At 33.9% G+C, this 11,128-nt stretch overlaps 1 protein-coding gene across 1 annotated transcript; it reads right to left on the bottom strand.

Moving 5' to 3' along the window:
• Positions 1 to 264: 264 nt before the first annotated feature.
• Positions 265 to 7,236, bottom strand: LOC132643508 (uncharacterized). The gene is made up of 9 exons (XM_060359940.1): positions 7,063 to 7,236; positions 6,891 to 6,976; positions 6,147 to 6,194; positions 5,965 to 6,053; positions 5,547 to 5,600; positions 2,238 to 2,305; positions 2,118 to 2,167; positions 1,903 to 1,991; positions 265 to 566 (listed from the first exon to the last, which is right to left on the bottom strand). The coding sequence occupies exons 1-9, from the start codon at positions 7,119 to 7,121 to the stop codon at positions 462 to 464; spliced, it is 648 nt and encodes a 215-aa protein (XP_060215923.1). The 5' UTR covers positions 7,122 to 7,236; the 3' UTR covers positions 265 to 461.
• Between the last annotated feature and the right edge of the window lie 3,892 nt (positions 7,237 to 11,128).

The following is an 11,128-nucleotide window of genomic DNA, read 5'->3' as shown; positions in this document are numbered from 1 at the left end:
CTTCTCAGGGGACATTCTGATCAGCAGATTATTTTGTAAATATTTTTACAATAGTTTATAAGAGTCGGGATGGAAAGTGGAAAAGCCTCAATGTGGTCATTAATGGTGTCTTTCTTGCACCAGATAACTTGGAACAGATAAACATGGTATTCCCATTCAATCCATAACAAATATTTGGAAGATTGAGAAAAAATCTCACATTTTACCTCATTCCCAAACAAGGCAAGACGTTTCCCGGGTGTTCAAAGAAAACATAAAACACAATTCTTTTGGGAAATGGTAAGTTTCTTCAATAGGTTTTAATCTTAGAGAGTTCTCCAGATTCAGACTTACAAGTTATATTTGGACATTCAACAGCTACAAAGTCTGTTTATGAAGAAAGGTGTCAAACGCTACATCCTTTATCCAACCTCTACTTATGCAATTGAAAATAAAAGTAGGAAAAACAAAACTTTGGACTCTCATGTTTTCTTTGTCTTCTGATATTTACCCAGCTTTGATCGGCGTTGCTTGAACAAGTGCAGATAAAGTTTGAGCCATAGAAGAGGGTATACCAGAAGCAGAACCTGAAGTTGAAAGAAAAACGAAGTATTGTTTATGTCTACAACAAAAGACTGAAGTAATATGTATTTCTTTCGGGGGATGAATAAGAATCGTTCTATTTTTATGCCCAAATATTTACAGGCTATGTTACTCGGACTCTTCACTTTTGGTGCCGCACCCGTGTCGACACGACATGGGTGTGGGTGTGGGTGTGGGATCCGTACCCGATCTGGTCAACCGATTTTGGATACTTTGACCAAAATCGACGTAGAAATTCTGGACAAATTCAATGATTTCTTTAATCAAAACTAAAGCTAAGGTGAAATTGAAGAAAATGGAATACCTTGTATATAAAAATTTCTATGTCACTCTGTTTCCTTTTATCTCCTTCGGGGATTCTCCTCTTTATCAATATTTTTCCTCAAGTTTTCCACATAATATTCGATAATTTAGGTTTTATAACTCTATTTTTAGATATTTGAATTTTTTTTAGCCGAATCCCAGCACCCGTATCCATAACTGGATCTGTATCCCCGAATCTTAAAATTTAGATCATGAGGGATCCGACATCTAGATCCGCACCCGTATCGGACACCCGCACCCGAGTCCGAGTAACTTAGTTTACAGGTTGCAGCAATTTGCATCAAAAAATCAGTCCAGCTAACGATACAAGTAAGAACACTCTATATAGGCATTATGCAACAAGCCCGGTCATAGGATTCACATGAATGACGCACCAATATCAGCTATAAAGACTGATTCTATTTGCGACATGGTACATAGGACAAAGTTAAGTTGCTTTCTATATTTTAAAGTTTTATACAGTGTAAGCCCCAAAGATTCGTCTCAAGAAATGGAGAGAGTTGATGTGAAAGTAAAGTTGTCGGTATGCAAAAGTATTCTTTAATTTCTATGGTTTGCAAAACTAGGGCATGTCGAGATTTAAACAGCAGAGCAACTATAGATCAGTTTAAGATGAAAAGTATATGACAACACTCAATTAAATTGTATAGATTGGATACTGAACTCCTTTTAGTCATTATCAGGTCCTCAATTTTTTGAAGTGACAAGCCAAAAACTCAAAGAACAACAACAGATAAAACCACTAAATTAATAACCCCGTCAATGGTAGCGTCTATTAGATCTATTTCCTTCCAGAATAGTTAAGCAGTATAGAGAAAATTATAAAGAATTGCAAAGGGGTTTTATCAAGGACGACAAGGGATTGTAGACTTTTTAAGAGATGCATGTATTAAGCATAAAATTTTGTATAAACCAAATGGAAGAAAATACATCTACCATATTCATGTGCTAAAGTCCAGCAAAAATTGCTCTTTGTTTCGGGATATCAGAACATACCTTTATAAACTTATAATAACTGAAAGGGAGACTATCTGCATATAGGTTTGTCCTTTTAATGAACGGAAGTGCCTGGTACAAAAGCCACACTGCAGAGAAATGAAGTCCAAGCATTTCAGATTTGGCACATACTAGACAAGGCGACCACAAACAAATGAATGAAAATAAAACACTATGAATGTGATAAATTAGTTTTAACAAAACCGTTAGCTTACTTTCACCAGGAAATACTCCAACGGGATACAATAGAATGAAAGCAGTGTACCTAATGGGCAAAAAGATATTCAAAGCCAAATAAATTTCTAGATGCATTATACTCTGCAAAAGAATCAAACCTGAGGTACGTGATCAAGTAGGGTGGATTTCCAATGCAACTCAAAGCATAATGTGAGTATCTGACCACCTGTGTTGAGGAACAGGACGTTATAATTGTTTAATGCTTATCATCATGCAAGACCAACTGAAGATTCAAAAGGATGGAGTAAAGGAGAAGGAAATACATGGAAAAGTTATTGTAACTCAAACACAATGTAACTAGTACTCCCTCCATCCTAATTTATGCGACACTCTTTCCTTTTTAGTTGGTCCAAAAAGAATTACACCTGTTCTAGAATTTTACACGTTTCAGTAAAGCTACCTTAGGATAACTTTTGTCTAGTCGCAAGCTTTGGCATTTCAGTTTCAATAAACTTTGAAAAGTACCTTGTATACTTTCCCTAAAATTACATCTTTTGTGCACTAAAACGTAGCAACTTAGTAAGGATAAAGTGGACACAGTCAGCTTTGAATCATATACTATTTTGGTAACTAAACACATTAGTAAGATATTAAGAAGAGTCCTGTTTATCACAATGTATTGCAAAATCCATTCAACCACTAAGCCACCAAACTGGTACTCTATAACTTTTAGGGTAGCTGTAGGAGTGCAGACTACAGCTAAAAACAATGATACTTCATTGTTAGATGTGAATAGTGTTCTTGCATTATTAGGTCTATTAACACAATGTAGCCATCTCCCACCATCAGGTAAGTGAAAAAATAAAATACAGTATCCCTAAAATAATTCTATGGGAGATCGAACTTATGCAGACAGGAACCTTTGGACCTGTTAAGAGACACCTAGAATAGGAAAAATGAGTTCGGGGTTTTCAGTTTAAGTATTTTTGTGGAAGCAGACACAAAGTGATTTAGCTTCCTTGCAGATGCACTGAATTTCTAATTATGACAACTTAACAACTTATGTTTGTCATAGTAAAGCAACTTATGGCAAGGGACTAGAAGATGGTGAAAGTGACGGGTTTTAATTATTAGTAGTTGATTACTTCTAAAGGAAGAACAGATTTCCCTTGATGAAATAAAAAAACAGTTGACCGGTTTACTGGATTTAGGAGATAACATGTGAAGATGACATAAGATAATTAGTAGTACAGAGGCACCCAAAAGCGTGGCCCAGTGGTCAATGAAGTGGGTTGAGATTGAAGAGGTCTCAGGTTCAAATCCCAATGGCGGCAAAAGTAATAGGTGATTTCTTCCCATTTGTCCAAGCCTTGGTGAACATAGTTACCCAGTACCTGTGCTGGTGGGAAGAAGCAGGTATCCCGTGGAATTAGTCAAGGTGCGCACAAGCTGGCTCAGACACTACGGTTATTAAAGAAAAAAAGAGATAATTAGTGGTACAGAGAAGCTCAGAATTTTCCTGCCATGATACAAAGGTGGAAATGATTTTGAGCATTGAAGGGAATTCATTTGTGGTTGAGCAAATCCAACAAAATAAATTCCACATTTATCATCTTTCGGTCATGTGGCATATGTGGCTGATCAAATAAATGCAGAGCTTCTCAATAATCTTCTTCAGAAACCGAACAGATGTTTTACAATCTTAAAATAGCCTTTCAGCTTAAAATATATAATGTCAGGCAGAAACTGAACTAAAAAACAACTCCTCACATTTAGCAACCAGTCATCATATCTTTCTTGGCCTATGGGCTAAAGATCAAGTGTAGTTTCTGTTCTTATCCGTATAGGAAAACTGTTGTTACCGAGCAGATGAATGAGTAAATATAGCCACTTCCCCTACTTTTGTAGCAATGTGAATCACTAAACTCATGCTACCGAGCAGATGAATGAGTAAATATAGCCACTTCCCCTACTTTTGTAGCACTATGAATCACTAAACTCATGCTGTAGCCTACACCTCTCCTGTTTACCGTTTCTTTCCCCAAATACTGTCAGCTTGGGTAAGTTAAAAGATGCAAGATCTTCAATAATTCAGGTCTAATACGTGTGTCTAATGGAAGGACAAAAAACTATTTGAATAGGTTGCCTCAGAAGAACATACAATAAGGGAAGAATAATAAGTAACAACAGTAAACACCAAATGGAGAAATAGAAGAAGAGTTCGAGAATCAACCTAGACTACTTCTAAAAGTCTCTCCAACATTACCCATCTAATACAGCTAGAGGCATACATTTCCCAACCATGCATTGTTATTTGTTCTACAGAGTTCAAGTATATGTGAAATAGCTAGTCATCACCAGGAAAGGCCACAGAACGGGATTAACTATGCCGAAAATTTTGATAACTTACTCTTTCCAAGCTGCATGTGCATAATCATAAAACTAGGTTGTCTAGGTAACAAATCGTTTATGTACGAAAGGAATTCTACAGACAGATTTCTGTGAAGTACCTGATGGATAAGAAGTGGTAATATTTTTATTTTTTTTTATGACATGGGAACCCGCAGCCCCTACCCTTCGGGTGCGCACAGGGTAAACCCAGCTCCTGTGCAATAGCTCGCAAACCACACAGGAGAGGTAACCCGCACTAGGCAAGCCCGGTGCGACGAGCTCGATCCAGAAGGAAAAATCCCCTGTTGTCGTAGGCAGGGAGTTTCGAACTTGAGACCTCCATTATGAAAGCTCCATGTTCAACCAACTGAGCCACCCTTGCGGGTAGAAGTGGTAATATATTGCGATGCGAAAGAAGGAAAATATAAATGATAACTATCCTCCTTATATCTTCCTATAATTGTCGATCCGTCAAGGCATTTCATTGCAAGGCTAGAGAAAATTATATGCCATATCACTTTTACTTCCAAGCTTGTCTTTGTATAGGTCCTAATAGATCTAGTTCTACATCATCCTTGAGGTAAATTAAGAAGTGTGATTATAGCACAAATCTTACTTTTATAAAACTTCATGATTTTTCTGATTCTTTTCTACTCAATTACCAATTTTCTTGGGCAAGAATTAGTAAAGTAAAGAGTTCTTTCACATAGCAAAATGTGGCACTCGCCTTATAGTCCACTCCATATAGATCTCCAACTATAAATAGATGTGGTCCCAGTATACTTATATCAATCATAAATGCACTCGCCTTATAGTCCTCTCCATGTGCTCACTTTCACCAAAAGTCCATCCAGGGCAAGGTTCTTAAATGCATTTTATCACAACATAATTAATTTCTTCCCTTTCCAGCTACTGCTTTCAATAGGAGAAAGTTCTAAAGCTTTTTGCAGGTGGGATGGGTGGTTTAAGGTTCTAACCACACAAACTGATCAAATTACAAAGACAGGATAAGGCAGGACAAAAGAAAATGAGAGTAACATGTAAGGAAGGCAAAGAGAGGAGGAAAATCGACTCACCTCACTTAAGCTCCAAGCAAAAAACGTTATGAACACTGAAGGCGATTCCTGGACCTACAAGAAGTAAACAGACCACAAATACTTCACCCTCAAGTTCTTTGTGTTCACACCTAGTTGTACACAAACCAGAAACTAGCAAAAAGACGGATTATTGCATTATTAAGCTTCTATAAATCTTGTTATTGCCACCGATAATTAGTTCCATGACGATACTATGTAAAAAGTGCATATAATCTATTTTGCTCGGACTGTTCAAATATATCGCTAGGTGTGTGTCGGATCCTCCAAGAAGTAGTGCATTTTTGGAGTATCCGACACGGGTGCAGCAACATTTTCGGAGAGTCAGAGCAATATAGCATATAATATTAGAGTAGCTAATGCATAAAAGTAGTGTGATTTGATTAGAAAGAGATAAAACCTCAACAATTTGACGAACAACTGCTAGCAGAAAATGAGTTCTTCCACTCCATTGCAACAGAGGAAGCACTATTCCACTAGGAACAATCCCTAAATAACCCAAAAAAAAAAAAGGCAGGAATCAGAATATCAGTTAGCTACCTTTGCAATATTGTCAAATGAAACCAAATTAAAATACTTTACCTATAGCTCCATGTATAACTTCCAAGAATGCACAACATTGCAGCAAACCTTTACCACAAAGAACACAAATTTACTCAAACAGAACATTAAGGTGTGTTCGGTACGAGGAAAACATTTTCCATTTCTCATGTTCGGTTGGTCAAAATTTTTGGAAAACATTTTCTCTAAGAAAACATGTTTCTTAAAACTAAGGAATACGACTTCCCTGGTGGGAGAAAGAAAAACAAGTTTCACAAGTGGCATTCCACATTGATTGTGACATCCCCACCCTTCGACACACCTCATCTTCAACCCCACCTTGTAGCCCCCATCTCCACCACCCAACACGAAGGGGCGGAGCCAGTAAGGAGCCAGGGGTATGCGAACCCCTTCTGTGAAAAATTACATTGTATATATAAGGTTAAAATTATTATTTTATGTATATATAGTAAATGTTGAACCCCTTAGCTTCTTCGTATGTTTACTTTTTTATATTTTTTAACCTCCTTAGTAAAAATTCTGACTCCGCCACTGCCCACACTCCTACCTCCACCCTACCACTACGCCACCTCCAATTAGGATAATACTTTTTGCTTACGTAGCGAAAACAAGAAAAGAAGTAAGGAATCCACTTGTATTTTCTTGAAAAACATCTTCTTGGAAAACATTACATTTTCCTTCATACTGAAGACACCCTAAAAGAAGAGACTTTTTTTCTTTCTTACTGAGATTGGGACAAAAGCAAGAACAAAAAATGGAACTCACAAATTAGTTCACCAGCAGAAGCATAAGCACCAGTGACTGACTTGTTGGAAATAAAGTTGCTCAAAATTCTGAAAAGGGCAACTGTCCTACATTTGCATGTCATAACATAAAACATTAAAACATTCTGAAGGTAACACTAAAATGGGTGGAAAGGAAGAGAAAATTAATTTACCATCCAAGAAACTGAAGACAATTGTAAGAGAAGAGATAAAGATTCTGCAATTTAGCCATTGGAGATAATTTTGGTTCCTCCTATGGCATGTAAGCTGTAGTCATGTAATAATGATGGATTTTCAGCTTTGTCTAGAACTATTTAGAGGGAAATAAAAGCCTCTAGCAACCAATAGTACAAGAAGATGGACCACCACAAAATTTAAGAATGAAAAAGACATTCTTGAAGGGGAAAAGAAAAAGGAAATTGGCTTCTTGGGGTGTGGCTGAGTAGGGAGGTCGCGGGTTCGAACCTCCCGAACGGTAGCGGCTGCAAGTTTTCTTGGAATTTTAAAAAAAAGAAAAAGGAAATTGTGAAGGGTCATTGGCACGTATGACCCCATTTTGTGCCGGTCTTTAATTTTTGTCCCCGTAACAAATATTCCTCGAGGATTGACTACTTAACTTGTGTGACCCCATTTTGTGCCGCTCTTTAATTTTTGTCCCCGTAACAAATATTCCCCGAGGATTGACTACTTAACTTGTGTTTAATTTTTGTCCCCTGGCCCCATTTTGTGCCGCTCTTTAATTTTTGTCCCCTGACCCCATTTTGTGCCGCTCTTTAATTTTTGTCCCCGGTAACAAATATTCCCCGAGGATTGACTACTTAACTTGTGTGGTGAGTTAAATAATATTTTCCTAACTATGATTTTTTCAACACTTTGCATATATCGTGAATTATTAGTTATGCAGACTTATAATACTTTTTATGTAATTTTTAAATATGTAAATTTTATTATAAAATACTTAAAAAATTTATGTTTGAAACTGAGTCAATGAAAAAATCGTTTGAATCCACAAATATATGAACCCTCGTATAAATTGAGACGGAGGGAGTAACTTGTTCGTGGCACATAAGCAGGGGCGGAGCTACAGCTACCCAACAGTGGTTAGTTGAACATCCTTCGCCGGAAAATTACATTGCATAAATAGGTCAAATTCTACTTTTAACGTTATATACTCAATATTGAACGCCCTTAAAACATGCCAGTCCTTCGGCACGATGGTTGAGGGTGTTCTTTTCTGCCCAAAGGTTTTGATTTCGAAACTTGATGCAGTGGACACATACATTATCTAGTTTTACGAGGCTCGGGGTTACTCTTAACATTTTAACTTTCTTATTTTTTTTTAACTTTCATTGTTAATTGTTAATGAAATTATATACTTTAATACAGATGCAGAGTCATGATTTGAAGTTTATGAGTTCTGAATTTAATTTTGTAAATTATTCGGTACTAAATTAATAATCTATAGACAAATACAAAGTTGGTGACGAAAGCTACCAAATTTGATTGAAATCATCGCTGACTCTGTAGCTCCACCCTGCTTCAAATTCATTTTGCGCTTATCGTGAACTCATTTAAGATTTTAATAATGTATTTTATTTTACCTGTATTAACAAAACTCGTGAATCTTCTAGAATCATCTAACACAACAAAGAAAATTCTAATAACTTCAACTTTGTACTACAATATTATAACCTTAGTTTAAAAAATTGACACAAGTTAACCTAATGATCCTACAATTAGTAAATAATAATTAAAGTACATTAATAAAGTAAAAGATTTTAAAACTATATTTGTATATAATTTTAGAACAAATCTTTATAAGCACATATGAGCTCACTAAAAAGAAGCAAGATATAAGAAGTTTAAGGATAAAAAATATTGTAATACCTAATAATGTTTCAGTTGCAAAAGAAAATTTGGCTCCAAAATTGTCAAAATTTACTAGAACGTATAAGAACAAAAAATATATTCTCTCCATCCCAAAATATAAAGGCAATTTAATTAATTTCATCGCTAAATTGAGTTATATTAATTCAATATTTTGAAATTAAAATTTAGATATTAAAAAAATATACAGAAATTACTATAAATTGCAAATTTTCCTACCAATATAATGTAAGGATTCTAAAAATATTTGTTAAAGTTTATATAACTTGACACACGAAAAATGAAGCATGACAATATTTTAAGATAAAGGAAGAAATTAATAAAATGTTACTATAATATGGACCAATTATACCAAGACCCAAGTTGAAGAATGATGGCAAAAATAATAAGGAAAAAAGGCCCAGTGAATGATCTTAAAAAATGAATGAGGGCAAAATGAATAAGGAAAAAGAAAAAAAAAACAAAGCCACATGGATTAGCCTGATAGGATCACCTTGAATGTGAGGACGACAAATTTTCTTCGCTCCCTCTTATTACATATACTAGTTGAAGCAGGCCCGTGTTAAGCCCGGGCCTAAACTTAAGATGTAAAAATAGTAAGTTTAATTATATTAAATAGGCAATATAATTTATGTCATGTTTTTCTATAACAAAATTAATCTAATGTAGTTGTCCATTGATCATGCCTTGTTGATAAATTCTTATAATTATTAAAATTTCTTAGTCAAATAACTGGATAGAATACAAGTGACTTGATATTGTATAAACTACTGCAATAAAATATGAAATTGCAATTCAATACTTTTATGAAATTGTGAGCATATGGTTTCTAGTTATAATAGAGAAATAGATTTCTTTTGATATCATTAACTTTTCACTCATTATTTATGTATCAATGGTATATGCTATTAGATATGGTTATTTAAGCTTAATTTTGGACCAAATTCAAGAAAAAACCTAAAATTTATTAAAATGAACCTAAAGAATAAATTTAGTTATTTCATATATACTTTATGTCTAAAAGAATTAATTCGTAGTTAACCAAACAAGAAATTTTAAAGAGACAACTCGATCTTGACTGATAATGCTAACTCTATTAATACCGTATGACATCTTTTAATAATTTACACTTTTAGTACTTATAATGTATCATAGATACTTTAAAGGCGACATCAAGTAAAATTGTCCATAAAGAATTCCATTCAGATAAGAACAAATAAATTAGAAAAAGAACTAATTACATGAGGATTGTATTTTATTCAACACATATGATATGTAACTTCATATAAATATAAATATACTAAAATTTAGGATGGGCTTTAACCACCTCTCCTTTTTCCTCTTCTTCATTCCCCAATGTAATTGTTTTTTTTTTTTAAAAAAATAAAATATTTTTGTGCTTTTTTATTCAAAATATGCCAATTTATTAAGTTTTAAACATATTTTGTGCTCTGTAGGTGAATCTACTAAAAGTCATTGCACCAACCTCTCTCATAGACAAAACAAGATTTAATACATATTCTAGAAAGAAAAAAAATTATAAGAAAATGGCTCGTGCATGCAAAAGAAAACCCAAGACCAAAATTGTGATATAATCTTATTCATGAAAAAAATATCTTAATTTAGTGATTTCATGATTTCAGATATTTTGTTTCACTTATTTTTTATTAAATCTATAAAAGAGTAGATTTTGATTTTCGTTAAAAGAAACATGAATTAATGCGCATCAAGATATTAATGGCGAATGAGATAAATATTTCAAAAACACATAAAGCAACAATCACACATAATAACTACAATTTCAATAAGCATATTTTTAATATATAAAAACATAATTTCTTTTTACTCCTTTAACATTTTAATTTTCACTGTTGATTGAATTATTTACTTCAAACTCAATTATGCTTATTTTGAACTCATTTAAGATTTTAATAATGTATTTTATTTCACATGCATTAATAAATACTCATATTTTTGTCTTCTAGAATCATCGATCTAAACTTTACAGTAAATTTTTCATTAACTTTAAATTTGTACATAATTTTCATAGCGTTAGTTTAGAGTCCTTACACAAATTAATTTAACAAACATATAAAGATATTACTAAATAATAATTCAAGTATGCTAATAAAGTTAAAGATTTCTAAAACTATATTTGAAAGTGAATCTAAGTAGAATCTAAGCACATATGAGCTCATTAAGAAAGTAGGTGTTTGGAGGTTCAAAACAAAGAGAGAAGCATACGGGAGGAACATATGACGTGGGACATATTTAAATGTAAAGTAAGACCTAGGGTGTGTTTGGCATGAAGAAAAATGTTTTCCATATAAAATATTTTTCTAGAAAATGTTT

This window comes from Lycium barbarum, chromosome 6 (genome assembly GCF_019175385.1).
Source record: "Lycium barbarum isolate Lr01 chromosome 6, ASM1917538v2, whole genome shotgun sequence".
NCBI lineage: Eukaryota > Viridiplantae > Streptophyta > Magnoliopsida > Solanales > Solanaceae > Lycium > Lycium barbarum.
Note: the sequence above shows the minus strand (reverse complement) of the source record. Positions and strands in the feature narration are given on the sequence as shown.

Excerpts from the sequence above, each read along its gene's own strand:
- LOC132643508 (XM_060359940.1), bottom strand. The coding sequence starts at position 7,121 with ATGGCTAAATTGCAGAATCTTTATCTCTTCTCTTACAATTGTCTTCAG. Across the intron at positions 2,168-2,237 it reads TACTTGATCACGTACCTCAG|GTACACTGCTTTCATTCTAT; the intron begins GTTTGATTCTTT and ends TTTGCCCATTAG. Across the intron at positions 1,992-2,117 it reads TGGAGTATTTCCTGGTGAAA|TGTGGCTTTTGTACCAGGCA; the intron begins GTAAGCTAACGG and ends ATTTCTCTGCAG.